Here is a 21,043-nt window from a genome sequence, read left to right as displayed (position 1 = left end):
TTCCACTGAAGAGTCTGCCGGTAGTTCTTACAGCTTATGTAGCCTTTTCGAGGAGTCTCGAGTCTCGTGAACCTTACAGCTTTCCTCACCTTCCTGAGTCTTATGATCTCTCTTCCTCTAAGAGGAACTGGGAGGAAATAGCTACACAACGTCCCGTCATACCAACAGAGAAATCTTCAGGTATGCATCATGCCCCCTATCCCTTTCTGGAGTTCCCCTTGTGTTGGTTCTCCTCCTGTGTAGGTTGTGAGGAGATGGCCACGAGGCTGTGTTTCTAGGAAACATGAGCATCTTGTGGGATGCAAGGATCCAGACAGAGAAGGCGGTAGGTCTGATCCTGTTTTCACTCTGAGGTCACAGTGAGCCGGGAAGCTTCCTCCTTGGGTCTGTGGGGGTAGAGGTGATGGGGAGAATCTACTCTGTGCCCTTCTGATGTTTATGGTGACCTCCGGCAATCTTCTGTGTTCCTTGGGTTGAGGAGCAGCCCTCTTACTCATCCCTTCATTTCCACATGGCCTTCCTGATGACAGGACCCTGGGCATATCACTGACTCCCCAGGCTCAGTTTTCCTGCATGTGAATTGAGCCAGCCCTTGAAGGAGCTTAAACACTTCCGCTGTGGACCAGTCCTTCCCATACACTCTCTATTTAACTGGTCTAAAAGTTTCCAAATGACTTTTTAAAAATTAGGTCAGTGTAAAATTGAAAACCCCAATTTTACTTTAGCTGGTCAGGTTTCACAGTGTCTACAGACCATAGACAGGAGAGCACATCTACTCTTTAGCTTTGTGACATGGGAGAAGTTTCTTGACCTCTCTGAGACTCAGCTCTGTCAACTGTGAAGCTGAGATAGCTTCAGTGCCTGCTTCCTGAGCTGTCGATCTTGGAAGAATATGGAAATGTCTAAGACAGTCCCTTAATGTGACCTGTGCCCCTGAGCATGTAGAACATAAGGGTGAGCTTATGTCTGTGGCGCAGACACCCATGTCCTCTCTGGTGTGGCCACAGGCTTTGCACATGACGAGGGCATTTTATGGCAGTGTAGCTGATTTTGAGACATTCTCTATAACACCTTCAGAGCTTTGCTAACTTTTCTAGAACATTTGGGGAAATAATTCTTTCCACCAGAGATAGGAAAAGGACAGGTCCCAAACACGCAGTAAAGTCAGTCACGTGACACCATGGAGCATGTGTGGTGAGAAGAGCTTAGGGAAAAGGGTTTAAACTTGAAACCAGAGCTAACCTTCACGGTTAGCTGTCACCGTGGGTGGCTCAGGTGACGTCTGCTTGCCTTAACCCGGGCTCTGTCACTCACCTGAGCCACACACCCTCTTCCCTGCACACAGCCTTTCAGATGCCCTGAAAATATTTTTATACCAGGTGAGACCTGGGTGGTGCCTCCCTGGAGGGATTGTTCCACAGAGGACCTGTGGTATAGTCTGAGGCATGTTGGGAACCCTGCCTTCCTTGTGCTGAGTCAGGGCAAGGGTTCTTTTCCCCATCTGTCTCATTTATGAGCGGATTGGATCATGAACCATCCCAAGATTCTGTTTTTCTATCTATTATCACTTTTTTGACTTAACAATGTAACTATTATTTGTTTTCCAAGCAGCTGTGAATGAACTTGTTCTAAAAATAACTTTCTTCTAAACAATTTATATTTATTATGTTATAGCTATCTATCTATCTATCTATCTATCTATCTATCTATCTATATATCTATCTATCTATCTCTATCTATCTATCTATCTAGTGACAAATGAAAGAAATTATTAAAATAAGACACCTATAAAGTTCCAGTAGTAGCCTCTGCTGAAGACACCAGACATAATCGGCTGGATTAAAGGCAATTTGAGCTAAAGTGTCTCCTACGTGTGAGGCTCCGAGGAAGAACTGGGGAAGTGAGCAGGAGCAATGACTGCTGATACCCATGCTGGTTCAGTGTGGGGCCGTTGAGGGAGGCTGGGTTTGGTGGCAGAGTTAAGAAACAGAACTGTGAATAACACGTCCCCCGTGAAGCCCCCATTCCCCTTTGGACTCTGTCATCAGCCCCAGGAGGTGTCCTTTCCCCCTGTACACTTGGACACTCAAGGAGAACACAATCTGTCTCTACTCAGCTGGAGGTAATTGTTGGATCCATCCTGGTTTGACAGAGGTTGGAATGTTAGGTAGGGGAAGGAAAGGCCATGGGTGGGGAATGTTTGAGTATCAATAAACATGTTGTCCTAGGCAGGGAGAATTCAAGACTATCTCTTATCATCAGGAGCCAGACCTTACGTCTAATTCCAACTAACTCGCTTATCATGAAAACCTGTGACATTGCAAACTTGTATGTGTGTGTGTGAGAGAGAGAGAGAAAGAGAATCTAATTTGAAGTAGGGTGTCCATGGTGATTGTGAGCACGTGGGTCCTTTCTCAGAAACTTTCACACACATTTCTTGAGTCTAAGTAACTTGGTAGACCAAGACTTGTGACTAACAAGTGAACCAGAGGCCAAAGACAACCTAGAAAGTAAACAGGAGCCACAGGAGTGACTAGTTCCCTGTGTGGGAAGCCCGGCACGCTAACAGTTGAGAGACTTCCACACAGAGGTCTGCTTTTCAATTGAGTTGTGAAGGTCAGGAACATAGCTTTGGTCTGGGAAGGGAAGCATGGACATTCCATAAAGGGGTAGAGTGGCCTGAATAATATCCCTGAATTGTGGCTCACCAGTCCCTTGCATTCAAAACATCTGGGTACCTTTGCAGACTGCCTGTCTCTGCGTCTCTGGGGCAGGCTTTTAATCTGATTGCTCTGTAGGTATTACTCGTGAGGTTCAGTAGTGTTCTCTGATTTAGGACTGCCTTGTGACAACTCCCCAGGTTTGGGATTGGGGCAGTATGATATGAAAAAGTGCGATCCTCTTCCATCTTCACCATTCTTTACTTTTTTTGAGGTTATAATTTTGTCATTTCCTATACCCAAATCTTTCCATATATTCCCTCTTGCTCTCATTCAAAATCATTGCTTCCTTTTCTTTAGTTGTCATTACATACATACATATACATGCACGCATGTGTGTGTATTTCTAAATATATAAATACAACCTGCTCAGTTTGAATCATCTTACTTGTGTGTTCTTGTATGTTATTTGTATGTTCTCAGGGTTGACTATATGGTTTTAGATATTCAATCTGCATGCTCTTCCCTGGAGAAGACTGTTTCTCCTGCTCTCAGCAGTCTTTAGTTACCTATAGTTCTGCATGTTGGGCAGGGCTAGTTCTCTCTTTCCCATCTTATCTCAGGCAGATGTTGGGAGAGGTGGAAACAGATGCCATTAGAAAACTAGTTTGGACTTCCTGCATCCTCTAGTTCTTCTCTGGATAGCTACATATTGGGAGAAAGAAGAGACCTAAGATCGTTTAGTCATCTATCCATCATCCATCCATCCATCCATCCATCCATCCATCCATCCATCCACCCACACATCATCCATCCATCATCTATCCACCATCTATCCATCATTTATCTATTCATTCCTCCATTTATCCATCAATCCATCATCCACCCATTATCTATTATCTATCCATACATTCATCATCCATCCATCCATTTATCATTCATCTACCTACCCTTCCATTTGTCTGTCATCCATCTATCTATCCACCACCCATCCATCATCTATCCATCCATTATCTATCATTTATCCATCCATCCATCCTTACATCTGTCATCCATCCATCTATCCACCATCCATCCATCTATCATTCATCCACCATGACTAGTGCATTCCAGGTGTATGTATGTATATATATATATTTTTCCAGCAATATATATATATATATATATATATTCTAGGTATAACTCTTGACCTTAAAGAAGTTAGGATAAGTTTAGATGGTAAAATATCCATAAGAAGAAACAGAATATAATGACAGTAAATGTAAGATGTGAAAAAAACAAAGAAACAATCAAAATTGCCTAGCGTTTTCTAATTCTCTGGAAAAATAAACATAATTCGTGAAGGGTAAAACCAAGTATTTTTAAAAATATGATATGATTCTTCAAAGCATCACATTCTCTGGTTTGTTTTCAGACAAGTCGATGCACTCTTTAAAAATGTGTGTGTGTGTGTGTGTGTGTGTGTGTGTGTGTGTGTGTGTGTGTGTGCTCACATGCATGCAGTGCTCACAGAGGCCAGAAGAGGGCTGCAGATACCAGTGGTGATAGAATTACATACATTCGTGAATTGCAGATGTGGGACAGAACTTAGATCCTTTGTAAAAGCAGCAAGCATTGTTAGTCGCTGAGCTGCCTCTCTAAGCTTGTCTGTGGCTCCTCATGAAGTTGGATTCTTGCTTGCCTATAGCTCTTTATGTAGCTGAGTTCTTGCTTGCTGGTGCATCTTCATGCAGTTGATTCTTGCTTGCCCATGGCTTTCCATGTACCTAGATTCTTGCTTGCCTGTGGCTTTTCATGCGGTTGAGTTTTTGCTTATTGTAGATCTTTATGCAGGTGAGCTTTTTGCTTCTCTTGACACAATACTGAGCTGAAGCGATCCTTTCTAAACATTCTACTCATATTTTGACCTCTTAACATTGGCATAGAAACAGCAAGCTATAGCTGCTGAATCAATCTTTAAGCAAAGTTTTGTAGTGGGGAGATCACCAAAGAGATATTTTCACCATTTTCCTCTTCTGCCATTGGTTTCAAAGCAAACCTCATGTTCCTTCAGAAGAAGCCTGAAATTCTAGTTTCTAGTGACTTTCTAACCTCGACTCTGTTTTCACTGAGCTTCCAGTGAGGTAGGCTGACGGACCTTGTGGATCACTGTGGTTGTCTGTGGTTTGGATTCTACATGGTTCCTGTTTGGGTATGGAGGAGTGCTGTTTAAGACCCCCATGGGAATCATCCATGTAGTTCCCACAAGCCAGTAAAGCCAGTGGATATGCTGCTCAGCAGGACTTTCAAGGATGGTACAAATGCTTCATCTGGGTTAATTTGACCATTGCAATGTAGAAAATACAACTGAGGAACTGTATATTTAATTACACACAATTTTAGTGAAAATTTGGGTTTTTATGACCACCCAGGACCAGCAGGTCAGTTCTAAAACATGGCTGCAAAAACAAAACAAAGAAAAACACAAAATAACAACAACAAGAAGAATAGGTTCATTTTTCCCTTATAATTTCCTTCCATACTTTTCTCTCATTCACCTCACATTTGTCTTTCAGCTCCAGGCCTACTGGCTGAGAGGGCAAAGTGAATAGTAACACCATGGGCTTCAGAAGAGCTGAGAAAGCTCTCATGGCTGCAGGAGAAATGCACTTAGTGGTGGGGCCTTGACATCTGGGCTATGGAGTCACAAAACGTGGGAACATGGATGCCAGGACTCACTGTTCTCTAGTCCACTGGTTGGGTTCACCAAAGGCCATGCAATCATGCTCCTCAGAACTCTAACCCCTTGGAAGTTGCCTTGCTGGTCCACCTGTATCCAGCTCTCAGAAATGTGAGACTCGTCAACCAGCTGATAACTGGATCTGGGTTACAAAGCAATCATGTGTACCAATAAATACTGGGGTGGGATGTTGCCAAGGACTGAGTCATTGAACACACAGTAGAGTGGTTGGAAGAGAACGCCCTGCTGCAGTAGGCTTAAGAGTTACTACTGAAGACATAAGGCAATTGGGACCCACTAGAATCTGAGTCTATGAGGTATAGACATCACTAAACTTTTTCTTTCTCTTGCTCTTGTAGACAGTATTGGCGGGGAAGGCCCAGCACTGCCGACCTGGGCCATCATCTTGTTGGCGGTGGCCTTTTCCTTGCTCTTGATCCTGATCATTGCTCTGATAATATTCTGTTGCTGTTGTGTCTCCAGGAGAGAAAAGGAAGGTATTCTTTCATATATGTTTCTATGGGGTTCTGAATCTGTGATTCAAGCAGTTGGAGTGAGTAAGTTGAAGTGAGGATGAGTTCCACTGTAGTGAGATGTCACAGCACCCTGGCAGATGGCTATCACCACATAGGCAAAGGCCAAGAGCTGGCATGGGCAGCTTACACATTGTTGGCTGGAATTCGAATAGTATGACCACCATGGAGAACATGGTAAACACAGAGGTTCTTCCAAGACTAAAAATGCAATTATATATAATCCAGCTCTCCTGCTGCTGGATACTCATAGGAAATGAAACAAGTGTGTCAGAGACACCTGTGTCTTCCCATGTTCATGATAGCTAAGGTATGGAAACAGGCTTAGCGTCCATTAACTGATAACTGTGTAAAGGCAGTGCTTCATGCATACACATACATATGTGCATATATAGATATGAATGCATATGTATACATGTATACAAACACATTCACATATTCATTCATCCACACATATATGCACATACAGTCATACACACATGCATATATACATAAGCACACAAACATATATACATATACACATGAATACATAAACACATGTATATATGAGTATATGCATGCATACATATAAGCATACACATGCACATACGTGCATACATGAGCACACAAACATGTGCACACACACATACATACATACTTAGATTTATTCACACAAGGGCTTCTCATTTAGCTTTTAAAATGTGTCAATCCTGTTATTTGGGACAATATGATGATGTAGAATATGCTGAGAGAAATGGCTTAGTTACAGAAAGACAACTGCAGTGGGGTCTTGCTTGTCTGTGGCACACTCAACAATCAAATGCACAGAAACAAAGCAGAAGAGCAGTTTCTAGAGATGGGGATGAGGAAATGGGACAGTGGAATGGCATTTTCTAAAGGTGGTGTGAGGAACCAGGACATGCTGATTACAGGGCACATGGCTTTGGTTACAGCCTTGTGTTCTGGAGAGCCATATCAGTCATGACATATCAAGGCTTGAACATAGATCTTAAATGTGTTCTGTACGAAAGGTCTTGTGTATGGAATGATGGGTAGGTGGGTTAGCTCCGTTTTGTAATTTCCCAGCACTTACTCATATCAGCTTGTCACATGGTGCCTACATATTTACATTCTTTCTATATCTCATTCTGCCTCAGTGAGCTGGGGCAGAGGTAATGACAACATCAAAAAACAGAACTGAAACCAGGAGGTGAGGCCCTCAGTCTTGGAAAGAAACCACAGTGTGCAGGGAAGGAGGGTTGTTCCTCTAGGGCAATGGTTTTCAACCTTTGGGTCAAGACCCCTTTGAGGGGTGTGTCATATGTTAGATATCCTGCATCTCAGATATTTACATCAGCAAGAATACAGTCATGAAGTAGCAATTAAGATAATTGTATGGTTGGGGTCACAACATGAGGACCTGATAAAGGATTGCAGGAGGGTTGAGAATCACTGTTCTTAGACCTGCAGAACTCTGCCCAGAGACCAGGCTGTTCCCATACCTGAGAAGATGATGACTGAGACTTTCATGCTGGCTTGGGTTACTTGACTCCTGACCTTACTTGTAAGGACAGGCAGTTGTGGTGATGTATTATTTAACATGCAATGGCTTTTCTAGAACAATATTGGTCAGAACATGTCTCAGGGCAGTTCCCTATCCTGGGGTATTCTAAATGTCCCAGTGTGGGTGAGAGTGTCTGCAGAGGTAAAAGAAAAACAAGGCACATGCTAAATTAACATGTCTTGTGAATGAGTGTGCAGAGACTTGCCCATCGATGTGGAAGCTGATGCTGGTTTGGAGGTCGTATCTGGAATGACAGTTTGTCATAGAGTTTGACAACTTGAAACTTGAGTGCGTAAGTGTTATTTGACATGTGACAGCTTAGAACTTCATAAGTGCTGAATCTTTGTCTTTTTCTCTGATTTGAACACTTTCTACAGTTAAATTATTATTTTTTTGGTAAGATGAGAGATCTGATGTTTGGGTGCTTGTCACTTGTCTTAAGTTGTTAAATCTGTGAGCACTTTGTGTGTGCACCAGGTGTGACTCTTTTCCATCAATCTTTCTCTCAGTAAGACACGCCAGGTAAATCTCATTATCTGGCCTAGGGACAAGGTCTGTGGCAGCTCATTCATGGACTGAACTTGTGATTTGAGGGTTAATTTTATTCTTTGGGAAGTGGATGTTAGGGAGCAATGAGAACCTGTTGAACTCAAGATGAGAATTTGGTTTGACCAAGGAGTTGCCCATGCGCCACAGACTCATTTCCTTACACGTCTGTGCTGGATTTTAAATAAGAGTAGTTGAAACATCTCGCATTTCATTGAGAAGGTACTGTGGACTAGGCAGTGCCTTCAGCCAGTGACCTTTTGACGTGGCATTCATTGAACTGGTGGGGATGTTCTGATGGTTTGGGTTGGGTTGTCTCTTTCTCTTAGGCTCCTGTCTGACCCACAATAGCTCATAAATTAAATAAGAAGTTTACAACAGAGAATGTTTACATACAGATTCTTTAGTAAATTATCTGGATAAACATCTATCACCTGTCACAGCTCCACAGGTTCACTGAGAGTTAAAAACCATAACTAAGTTATTACTGAAGTTTTATATAGATAAACCCTGTCAATATTTTATCTTCTGTCCTAGCATCTATAATAAGTAGTTAGTTCCTTTTTTTTTATGACTTTGGTTAATTCTTTTACAACCTTTTGGAACGTGCTCTGAGTAGTACATGCCTGCTTAGTATCTCAAACAATTAACTCATGATACTAAAGGCAGAGTTTCACTGCAGTCTGACTATCAGAAAGTACCTAATAGCAGTCCCAGTATAAAAGAGCTTAATAAATACTGACATAATTTTAGGAATTCTTATAGGATCATCATTAATAATAAAGAAGTCATTAATTTGTCTATATAGCATTACTCCAAGACAGTACATTGTTGTAGTTCTGCAGAGATCTGCTTAAAAGGGTGGGCTAATACCTAGTGATTATTATATATGTTTACTAATAACAGGAAAAGCATGTTAATAGTAGGACTATTTCCTAAAATGAATTTCTTTTGAGCCTTGCCTGTTGGAGAAGATTTATCATAGATCATTAATACAAGGTGAACCATCTCAGGAAGATCACTTGCTAGTTTTTTAGCTTGTCCTATGTTGGCTCCTGACAATGTAACTTCAAGATGAAAGGCCCATGCCAGTATGAGCTATTTCTTTACCTTTCTTGTTTGTAACAAGTCTAAATTGGGGCCGTTAACAGAGACTGACTACAGCTCACTTACAATGCTTGTCCTGTGCCACCATGTCAGACCTGACTGCACTGAAATTATTCTGCATATTAATATAATTGTAAAGTTCAATGACCCTCTGAGTTTTCCCAATATGACACTTTTAATTAATAAAATGTGTTTTCTGGTCCTCTGCTGGCTAATTGAAAACTGACTGAGGATGGCTGAGGGTTCTGCTCATCTTAAACAGAGGTCCTGGGATGTCAGTATGGATAGAAAGACCCAAATTCTACACTCATTGCACCTGAGTGGGAGTGTTTTGATGGAGGGAGACCAGAGATCCTTGCAATAAAGATGAAAGAGTTTGAGTTTAGTTTGAGACCTGCATCAGATGATGTTATTAGAATGAAAACAGGCAAGACTATTACCTAGAAAAAAATAATAAGGAAAATGGATAATATCTAGACCTCAGCAGAGTTTGGCACATGAAAGTCCTGGTTGTGAGAGTGAGGTTGTAAAAAAATATGGGCTCTGAGCACAGATTTGGTGTGTGGCTTAAAGTTTTAGATTCTGGATTTTCTCTAGTCCAAAAGTCCATTGACTTGGACCATTGGCTAGAGAATGAATAGTAGTATTGTGTGTGTGTGTGTGTGTGTGTGTGTGTGTGTAAGACTGAGGATGGGGGTGAAGGCAACAGAGTTACATGACAAATCCTGGAAACCAGACTCTGGAGACCAGCATGAGTGTGCAGATCTGAGTTGATTGCCCAGCACAAGCTTATATAGTGTTTGAACCAATCCCAAGACCCTAAGTCATTGACCAATCATATATTGCCACATCATCACTGTGCCCAATGGAAGCCCTGCCTGATGAGGTTACTCAGAAGGAGTTGGGGGGAAGCATTGTCACCTGTTAGAACTTCTGTGAAGATGGGGAGGCAGCCACTGCCCTGGCCTTGGTTACTTTTTGATGCCTCACTCGAGTTCCTGAAGCTATCTTAGATCTAATGCCGTGCAGGGCAAACCAGGACTCTCTGAGGAGTTACAGGCGCCTACGGCCCCTGGCTCTCCGTCCCACTTTTTCCTTCACAAGGTTGACCTCCACGACCTCGAATGTGTGTATACTATGAGGCAATGGTCCAAGTTAACACTATTTGTCCACATGAACTTGATTTTAGTTGGATCTTAGCATTAAGGAACTTGGATGTAGCAACATAGTGGTTCCTTCTTTGTTAAGGTGCCATAACACTAGTGTCAGATGAGACTATGCTTTGAGAATATGGTTCTGCTTGGCTGGCATGCAGTGAGCAACCAATGACTAGTGGCTGGCTCAGTTACTTAGAGACTTTCTTGGGGACAGAGCTTGCATAACCTTGGATGTCAAACTCAATTAGTATTCGCTGGTTACACAGGGGGCATCTGCTATCTTTTAAGTACCTACAAGATATTTATTTTCCTGATATTAAACCTATTTTGCTTGGGCTTAGTCATTTAGTAATTCAGTACAGGGTCACTTTGAATACAGACTGGATCTAAGTGAGATTTTTCAAAGTCATTAATAAAAAAGCAGTGAGATTTGTTTTTAGACCCTCTACCCTCATTTTGCTAACAGGACTTTTTCCTCTTTATTTTTTAGACTCTTCTTATCAAAATGAAATAAGGTAAGAAAAGTAAAATGAAAAGGTAAGTTAGAAGCAGGGGACTACAGGGTGTGAGGGTTTATGTCACTTGATAAGTACTGAAATCAGATACTGAAAGTCTAAAAAACATGCCAGACACAAATCAATAAAGCAACCCTACTTTATATATTTAATAACAGAGACCAATACAGGTGGGTGAACTATCACCTGACATTTGCAACTCTCCCCACAAGAGGACACTGTGCACTGTGACTGTTGGCTGTTGTCTTGCCAACCCTGCATTAAGTCAGGCACCCACAGAGGTTGTACCTGAACTTGAATGGTGTTGCAGGACAGCAAGCCAAGCTAGACAGATGCCCATAAGGCATGCAGTATTGCTCCAGTAGACAAATTAGGCACTGTCAGTGGTTTGTCCCAGTACTAGGAAGAAAGGAGCGAAAAATTTCTCCCATTCCCATAACCATCCACAGTGGCTGCAAACACCTTTGAGGGAACTAAGTCCAGACTCACAGAAATGCACAATAGATCATGTGTTCACAGGAATAACAGGAGTGTTCACAGGAATATATAATAGCAGGTGTGTTCACAGGAATACATGACAGCCAGTGTGTTCACAGGAGTAGCAGGTGTGTTCACAGGGATATGTGATAGCCAGTGTGTTCACAGGAGTAGCAGGTGTGTTCACAGGGATATATGATAGCCAGTGTGTTCACAGAGATACATGATACACAATGTGTTCACAGAAATACATGGTAGCCAGTGTGCTCAGAGGAATGCATAGTAGCTTCTGTGAATATTTGTGGTACTTCCAGAATCACTTAGTTATCCAGGGTGTTTTAGACATATAGTTTAGCTGAAGATGTCTGCAGCCACATCTAACAGCAGGTACTTATTAGATAATATAACGTTTCAAGGCTCTGAAACTTGAAAACCCTTTTGGCTATGTATAGTCCCATGGACAGATGGATAATGGTTACCAAATGATAAGTTCTCTCCATTTGCCCTCTGGCCCTGGCTACAGAGAGATTGTAGAGAGGCAGCTACATTCTGAGACATCATCTAGCAACAGTCTGGAAACTGCCCTTTGGGTGTTACTGAGGTTAGGGAAGATCAAGAAAACAGATCTTGGTGCATATTCTGGCATTTTTCTTGACAATGACTACCAGGTGGTTGCAGCCTTGACTGTCAGCTGAGCAGGGTCAGTTGTCTCCACAGCCTTTGATTCTGTTCTTGGGATCTCAGGATTTCAAGGCACAGTAAAGCAACCAAGAGCTATTTAGCAAAATGGCAGAGAATAGCAATAGGCATGTATAACAACATGGGTAGCCATGACAACAGAGTGACAGCTAAGACCCCCTCCTTCTCTGTCACACACAGCAGGGTGCTATTTGGAGCTTTGTAGGGTTCCAGTCTTACTGGTTTCTCACCATGGTTTTTGTAGGCCTTTTCCATCTTGTGGCTGAGGATTCTAAGGCAGAGAACTGATAATGATCCCTGATGTTTCCCCTGTGAAGAATCAGGGATGTAGGCAGGGCAGCTGGCTCCAGGTCCAGGTTGGGAACAGATCGCCTTGTCCTGGGGAAAGACAGGTAGCTCACTGCCTGACCGAATCTCCCTGTCTTTCCCCTTCCATTTGTCCATGTTGCTGTCTCTAGCCACTTACAATTTTTGCAATAAAATAACCAAACATATTTTTGATGATTCCATAAATGTTTAGCATAGAAAAGAAATTAAAACACAAACAAGCCTGAGAAACTGTTAATGTCACACATAGATCCATTGCCAGAGGTAATTACTGTTCTGCTTATGTATGTTTATATGTTTGTGTATGTTCCTGGTTATAAGCAGAGATGCACATGCAGGCATTTTGTACAATCTGGACTATAGCAACTGTTATCTTACAGTGTGTTCTTTTTGCCTGACATGATTCTGAAGATTATCTCTGTCAACAGACACTTGCCTAACAAATAGCACTTTAGTCTGGTCATTTCTTTTTTTTTTCAGATTTAAAAAAAATCTCATTTGTCTTATGAAATGTGTGTATTTGGTTTTATCTCCTTTTTCCTGTTTGAAAAACACAAAAAATTCAGTATAGGAGTTAAAACTATTTTATTAGCAGGGCCAGAGAGATGGCTCAGAGGTTAAGAGCACTTTCTCCTCTTGCACAGAACCTGAAGCCAGTACCCATGCCAGACAGCTCATGACCTACTTTAGACCCTTTTCACCCCATGAGCACTTGAAGTCACACGCTTGTACCCCCACACAGGCGCAGACATCTACACTTAACTTAAACATCTTTAAACATTTTTATTAGTAATAGATTTGTTTTACAAAGTGATGGATCTTGTGACATTTTTATTCCCAAATGTAAGTGGGGTTAAAGTCTACATTCATAACATGACCAGTGTTCTCAAGCACCTGTGCTGTGGCCTCTGCCCAAATTCAGAACTAATGAGTCTGCAGTCCCACAAAGCTCTTCTCGGGCTCCCCTTAGAGCCTTGTCTTCTTGTCCCCCAAAACTGACATGCTTCTGACATCTTTTCCCGCACCTTGAGATTAGATCTATGTCAATGTTGTAGAGACAATTGTCACATAAACTCCTTCAAACATACCTGCTCCCCAGACCTTTTTACTGTGAGGCTCATCTTCATTGTGTAATGTGGATGAGCTGTTTTCTGGTGCTATAATCTGTGTTCTAGCTATATGTGGATGAGCTGTTTTCTGGTGCTATAATGCTGTGTTCTAGCTATATGTGGATGGAGCTGTTTTTCGATGCTATGATGCCATGTTCTGGCTGTATGTATGTGGGACTTGTTCTTCCAGCTTTCTGTGGGCTTTGGCATGTGTGTTCTAGTTTCCTTGTGGAGAACTTGAATGCCCATCTGTTTAAAGTTCTTTGCCATCCCTGAAGCAATAAGAGCCAGGCCATAGGGTAGGCGTGTGTCCAGCTTTGGACAATCAACACAGTGTCCAAGAGAGTCCAGTGTCCACTGCGTACCTTAGTGAGAGCAAACTCTTATCTAGCACAATTTTATGGATGGAATCAAAGCCCATCACCCGTTTATGTTGGCCCCTGTGTTGTCTGTGGATCAGGATGGGCTGTCTCTCAGTACCTTTGTATATATATATATATTGTTTCCTCAGCAAATGTTCCTAGGAGCTGAATATAAACATTTTTCACAATCTAGTTATCCATTATTCACCTTTCTCCCCTTATAAATAAAGCTGTGCCAAACTCTGCTTTATTTTTGGGGACCAGCCTACTTTTTGTATAAAGGAATACATAGTAAATGGTTTTGGTTTTTCTAGCCATAAAGTCTTTGCCACAACCACCGAGTTATGTTGTTGTGACATGAAGGCAGCACCAGAAGCTGTGATAGCAAGCAGGTGTCCCCCTGTGTCAGCAGCAGATGGCAGAATGGTTGGGCTCAGGGGTCATAGGTTGCTGACCCCCTCACTTTTCTTAGGGGCTTCTGGGAGCTGTGTACTCACTGAGGAGCTGAGCCACAGACCTGACATGATGAGTCTGTCTCTCCCTGTCACTGGCATGATGGATGCACAGGTTGTCCACTTCTGCTCAGAGGATGTAACCAGAATGCTCTAATTCCAGGAAATCTGCAAACGTGAGGACAAACAAAGAATATCCTGAGACAAGTTTAAAAAGTGGAAAAGAGAACTATGGGTACAGTTCGGATGAAGCAAGGGCTGCACGTGAGTACTGGGTGGCGCTCAGGAAGACTGACAGAGGAAGATGTGTGGGCTGATGTCAGCAGCTTCTCCAGCAGGAAAACCCGGATGCTGGGAACAATCAGTGTTTGGATAATTAGTTTAAGGTTTACGTGTAGTCTAGGAGTAGATTTAGCAATAAAGATCTTCCTTTCTGAATGTTAAAAAATTATATAACTTTTAAGGCTTTTCCTCTCCTGTAATTCTCCTTAAAATTATCAGACGGCCCTTTAACTTACTTAGCAACTTCTTCCTAACTTAACCCAATTCAAGTACAACAGGCACATACAACTCTGCTTCCCACCAGTCAGATGGAATGGAAGGCCTCTGAGAAGTCTTTGTGCAGAGTCTCATTTCATGTAGTCACTACGGGGTGGGGACTCTCTGTAGGTAATGTCACAGTGGCAGACTTTGAAAGGATGCAGTGACAGAGAAGGAGGCACACACCATTCCTTAGCACCTAGAAAGGGAGTCTCAGCCACATGGGCTGGCAAAACAAACCCTGAGGAGTGACCCCCAGCTAGGCGGCCCTTGCTGAGACTGGGGTTCTGGTTTTTTTAGTATCCCCATTCTTTGACTTTACTCAGGCTGTCTCCCTTGTACTTCTGAGATTCTGTCATCTTAAAAAGTCCCCCAGCATTAGCTTCTGCACCCGAAAATGCCTAGCTTCGGCCTGGATTCCTTGATGTTGTCTATTCATTAATATTTTGGGCATTTTGGAAATCATGGGATCAAAATCATGCCTTAAACATAGCCCCTTTTTCCCCAATCTCCACCTTACCCTACGTTTATTTTCCTTGGTCAGCTTCCGAAACTATGAGTCATCTTGTGTCTAGATAAGACCAATGGGTGAAAAATGGAACTGATTTTGAAGTCACATTTCCTTGTTTTTACAGCACAAACACAAAGCATGAGGTTCCAGACTTATGTAATATAAAGAGAAATAACCATATACTCACAATAACATGATCATCTTTTCATTATCTGTGGAATTCTGAGCAGCCAAGATGAGGAGGAAAGGTTCATTTTGGCTCACACTCACGGTCTTGGGCCTGCGGTGAACAGAGCATCTTGGAGCAGAGCATTTACTTTATAGAGCTAGGAAGCAAAGAGAGAAAGGAGCAGTGCAGGGACCCAACATTCTCCTTAAGGTCATCTTTCTTATGACATAACCTCTTTCCACTCGGTTCTGCCCGTTATGGACTCTTTATTTCCTATAGTGCCAAGTCTTTAGTCCATGGGCTTGGAGGGGAATTCCAGATCTAAACGTTAGAGATCATTTTATGCCAGAGCTACATTGGAGCAATTGTGCTTACTTAGCAATCCTAACTAATCATTAGACTTTACAATCTTAAAAAAAGTCATGTATTTCTCTGAAAAAAATTCTTCTATTGCAGAGATTGCTTCTTTTCCTCGTAAATCTGGTGAAGTCAGCCTTCCAGAACAACGCAGCAGTAGCCTTCCTTATCAGGTGATGTAGAACATTTTGTACATTTTTTCCTTCCATTTAAACATGGGCACCTTGTGGTAGGTACACATTGAAAATTCAGGGTGGAAGAAGGACTCTCTTCCTCACCTGTTTCAAGCAGACAGCCTGTCAGGAATGGGGTGCAGAGAAAACGTATCTCTTGCTTTCCTACAGTGGTACCTGTAAGTCTAGTTTGATGGTTTGAAAGAATGGGGAAACACGGACCTGAGCTAACAAAGTCATGAACAATATGTAACTTGTTGTTTGTTCTTTTTGACAAAGTCTCTAAGACCCAAGTTAGCTCTGCTGTCCCGGCTACCCTTAATCTGCATAATCTACACCTACACTGAGACCTTGAGCCGTTTGTCTCATGGAAGGATGCTAGGTGCTGGGTTAGAAAAGCAAGAGAGTATGCGTGTTTTGCTGTGCATGTCTGTGGTCATGAGGTTGAGAGTAGGGAAGACCCTGTCTCTCAGCGGTCTGTCAGTGATAGCTCCAACTTCCATAAGGTTCCAGACATATTCCTGGCCAAGGACTCTTCCTTTCTGGGTAGCTCTGGGCTGTGGTTTTTCTTCCTGTCTCTGGGGTCCAGATGTCTGCGTGCAGTCTGCCAGTGACACAGACATTCCAGGCTTTAAGTGGGTAGGAGACTCTGCCTGATGCTCATTAGATAGCTTGGGAACGTAAGTAATGTTAGGGGGACATAGAAAGCCAGCCAAGAGGATACAGAGGGGGACTGTGGCACAAATGAAGGTAGGTCTCAGTGACAGATTACTGGCTCCTAGTACACACTGTAGTCGCTTCCTCAGGCCAAGTAACAGGAAAACAAATAGGTCAGTTTTTCTCAGTAAAGAAGATCCTAGGTTTGTACATCTTTAGATGAATCTGGAGCTTTAGAAGTTGTCGAAGGAGACAGGGTTTCTTTAGAAGCACTGGTCTGATGACCAAGAAGGGCAGTTAAAGGGAGTTATGGGAGTTTGTGGGGAGTGTTCTTTGTCCAGTCTTGGTGGCTTGACCAGGGTTAATAAGGAGGGTCTCCCTGCCACTCAGCTGCAAACTGAGGTGTAAGATACTCTTCTTGTTGCTTTGATAGAATGCCTAGTAAAAGCAAAGACAGAACATTGTAGCACTTCATGAAGGCCAGGTCTCTTAGCTGAGTCCGGGAGTCTTCAGTGTTTCTCAGAGCTTTTGTTTCCTTGTAAGGATGTTATAGTCTGTGTATCCCCCATCTTCCAGCCCTCTGCACCCTGCACTGATCTGTCCCCCTGGAAAGGTAGGAGAGGTGACTGAGAGTGTATCCTTGTCCTTTCACCCTCCCTTCTGAGGACTCCATGTGTCTGCAATATGCCACAGGCCCCCTCATATCACTACAAGGGCATTTCTGTACATGCCATGGCCTCTTGGCTTTTCTGTAGTTTGGGATGCTGGCTAGTTAGAGTTCATAGTTGCTGATTACAAGCTGTACTGTTTTGAGGACCCATCTCTCCCTTGCACCCAGATCATAGTCTGAGAAGGCTGTAGTTGAAACCAAGCTCTCGAGCCTTTAGACGGCCTGAAGCCAGTTCATCTGGGTTGCTGGGGAGCTCACTGGGCCAGATAAATGGTCTATCCACAGAAACACAGGATGCCACCAGCAACAGAGGCTCCTGCTTGTTTGCCAATAGGACTTGAAGCAGGCAAAGTTTGGTTCTGTAATCAGCTCAGCAACTGCCAAGGCTCTCCATCTCCAGGTTAGTGAGAGCTGCTACATGTGTATCTTCATCCTGGACCATGTAACATGATTCTAACCACAGCCTACATGCAGCAGTTACCCTGTAGCAGGCTCAGTTTTAGAAGTCTAGGAGACCCCTGTCTTCTGACAGAACAGCTTTCACAACTCTTTGCTGTTCCGTGTCTTTCCAGTTGAAGTCTAGAGTTCTGGTGTTCATGCTGCCTTGGAGAAGTCATGTGTGGGTAGGGGTGATGCACTTGGGCCAAACCCTTCAGCATCTTCTGATAGTTTTAGTGCAGAGTCCTTGTAAGATTTCAGAAGAGGATTGTCATAGGGGCAGTCTTAGGGGCTAGAGGTGTGCCCCACAGAAAGCCAGCCATTGTGGACAGAAGATTAAGGAAGACAGCAGCTGCTATAGCTCACCACAGATTATGGTAAGCTCTACCAATGGTACAAGATAGAAGCTTTCAGAACCCTCCATTGTCTGAAGCTCCTTTTTGTTCAGCCCCACTGTAGCCTTTCCCCATGTGGGGTCTTCCTAGAGTAGTAAAGATTTATTTGTTTTATGTGTATGAGTGTTGTGCCTACATGTATATGGGTATATCTTGTATATGCAATGCCATCAGAGAAACCAGAATAGGGTGTCAGAACTCCTGGAAGTGAAGTTATGGATGATTGCAAGCCACTATATAGTTGCACAGAATGGGACTTGAGTCCTCTCCAAGAGCAGCATATTCTTCTAACCACTGTGCCATTTCTTCTTCAGACCCAGGAGGTTTTCATCTTAGGAATATATACTCCCAATGCATGCCATACCCTGATAGGAACATGGGGGTGTGTTTCCAAATGCTGGACCCTTGAATTCCTAAAGAATGCTGGCTGAATATGAGGTATGAATGGCACCTATAGAAACCTGTGCCTGGTACCCTGATAAGTCAGCACATCCGGGAAACACTTGGGGTGCTTGTGCAAGCCCTTATGGCTCTTCCAGGGTGCCTATACAAAAGCAGGCCTAAGAACTGGTATTTTCACATGTTCTTTGGTGACTTGCTTAGGGAAAATATTCTTATCGACACAGGCAGCCTATTTGAAAGGCAGCGTCCTCTCTGAGTTCTAGGAGGCTGCCTAAGCTATGCCTTGTGTGTCCACAGCAGTGGTTAGCACTAAGCACAAGGTCCCGAGAATCAAATATGTACCCCATCAGAAGGAAAAGGTCTTTTTTCTTTTCTTTTCTTTTTTCTTTTTTTCTTTTTTTTGTCTTCAGTGTTTAAGATGTGACCAAAGGCACAACACATTCAACATAAGGTTTTAGGTTTCAGGACCCAGCCCAGGCATTAAATGTCTAGAAAAGTTGGAAGGAAAAAAAAGAGTTTATCAAAATGAGCACATGGCTAAACATGACTTCTCTACAGTGCTGGCTCCTGTCATGATGGGGTGTGTGGTTAGCATGTGGAACATGACCGTTGATTGATTGCTAAGAGCGTATTGTAGTGTTAGAGGGAGCTCAGGTGTACCATGATCGACACATCTTAGGGCAGAACTCACAGTGCTTTACATTTTGCTGCAAATCACAATCAGCTCATGGGACATGCTAACCCTTTCTATTTTGGTCTAAAACCATGGGCTTTATGAATGCCTTGTTTCTAGATGAGTATGCAACACAAATGGTCATCTTTTCTTCTCTTCTGGGGCCTTCATTTTCAGTCAGTCCATTTTTCCAGTGGTTTTTAGCAATTCTGTCTCTTTACCATTCCGTTTTCGAGGGCATATGAATGTTTCATAAACCCAGCTTGTGCCTTCCCCACTAATCCATCCCCCCCATTGAGATAAACAGAAATAAACCTGTGATAAATTTAGAAATCGGTGGTGCATTTGCGCACCCCAGCAGCATAAACAGAGGCAAACAACTGCAAAAGCCTCCAACACTCCCAGCAGAAGGAGCCCTCTGGGGAGACCCCAGCAAGACACTCCATCCTCCAAGCAGGTTCCCCTTCCTTATTGGGAGTCTGTAAATGAAAGCTACACAGCAGCTTGAGACTATTCCCACTCAAGATCCACAAAGTTCCACTGCAGCTGAATAATTCATCCTGCCCTGCTGCATTATTTAGGACGTTCGATACACTCACTATGCCCTGCAGTCTGAACTGCTACCCTCAGGGTAGGTCAGAAAAATGGGTTGCACATAACTTCTTTGCTTTTGAGACAGGGTCTCACTATGTGGTTCAGAGTAGTTTGAATTCATGATCCTCCTGCCTCAGTCTTCCAGGTGGTAGGCTTATGGGCACATGTTAGTTAGTCTTATACTCACATCCTCTTGGGATGACGTCACCGGCCTTGTAGGGGAGCCAGGGTTAGTTTAGAAGGTTTCTGAATGAGAAACCAGTGTCATACAATGCTACAGGAAATGTGTGTGTGTGTGTGTGTGTGTGTGTGTGTGTGTGTGTGTGTGAAATTAGGGTCTGCGCTTCCATTTTGCTTTTACTCTTTTAGAAGGAATGTGTGTTGTTTGAGGATGTCCATAATCTTTTTAAGCATATCTTATGCTTAAAAAGAAAAAAGAAAAAAAAAAAAAAAAAAAAAAAAAAAAACAATCAAAACACCTACAAGGTAAAGCAAGGGAGAGTAGAAAACAAAACAAAACATGGACTCTTTGCATCTGTAATTCAATTTGGTAAAAGCGAGTCTTGGATTCTTGGAATGAGCTTCCTCGTTGGGCTTGGAAAGTACCCAGAGTGTATGTTACCAAGAAAAAAGGAGGAGGGACATGTTGCTGTACAGTCGTTCATCCCTGTTCTCTGGTGCATCTTCCCAGGTGAGTGCCTCTCAGGTGAGCACAGTGCCTGGGGCAGAGCCAGTGAGCACACTGACCCTCTGCCTTTGTTACAGGAACTTGATAAACATCGGCCTGGCCCAGCAACTCCTCAACGGGTTTCCTTCGATATCGCCAGTCCTCAGAAGGTCAGAAATGTGACTTTAGTATAATAAAGACTTCTCATGGCTGTACTTTGTGCACACACACCAAGGCAATGCTATTCTCTTCTGTATCCTGAGATTGGGTCTCAGCTTTGCCAAAGAGGCTGCAACGGAGTCACCGGAGCTAATGTTTTATAATGACGGGAGGAATCGGTTTCCCTATATTCCAAGAAGAATCTGATTTTGAGATGTGTCATGGTTTTGGTGAATTCCTTAAGGTGGCCTAGTAAAAACCGAGGGTCTGTCATGGCGACATTCCTCATGACTTGACACTCCTGCTAATCCAACGAAGGACAGATATGTATTCTGCCATGACCTTCAAATGCTTTTGTGGTCTGAGATCATGGTAATATGGTCTTTATGTATGTTTCACGGTGAGGGACATTACTAAACATTATTGCAGAAC

The 21,043-nt window shown here is 42.9% G+C and overlaps 1 protein-coding gene across 2 annotated transcripts in view; it reads left to right on the top strand.

Annotated features, from left to right (window-relative positions):
* The window catches only part of IGSF5 (immunoglobulin superfamily member 5), a gene marked incomplete at its 5' end in the record, with an annotated part of 32,696 nt that extends 12,039 nt beyond the window's left edge, over positions 1 to 20,657 (top strand). For both annotated transcript variants that reach the window (XM_080918825.1, XM_080918824.1), the window contains 5 exons: positions 5,739 to 5,876; positions 10,756 to 10,780; positions 14,370 to 14,470; positions 15,883 to 15,956; positions 20,551 to 20,657. In XM_080918825.1, the coding sequence (XP_080774951.1) occupies positions 5,739 to 5,876; positions 10,756 to 10,780; positions 14,370 to 14,470; positions 15,883 to 15,956; positions 20,551 to 20,646 (434 nt within the window). In that variant the 3' untranslated portion in view covers positions 20,647 to 20,657. The remainder of the gene's footprint in view (positions 1 to 5,738; positions 5,877 to 10,755; positions 10,781 to 14,369; positions 14,471 to 15,882; positions 15,957 to 20,550) is intronic.
* Between the last annotated feature and the right edge of the window lie 386 nt (positions 20,658 to 21,043).

Source organism: Micromys minutus (genome assembly GCF_963924665.1).
Source record: "Micromys minutus genome assembly, chromosome: 7".
Lineage (NCBI taxonomy): Eukaryota > Metazoa > Chordata > Mammalia > Rodentia > Muridae > Micromys > Micromys minutus.
This window is presented reverse-complemented; position numbering and strand designations above follow the sequence as displayed.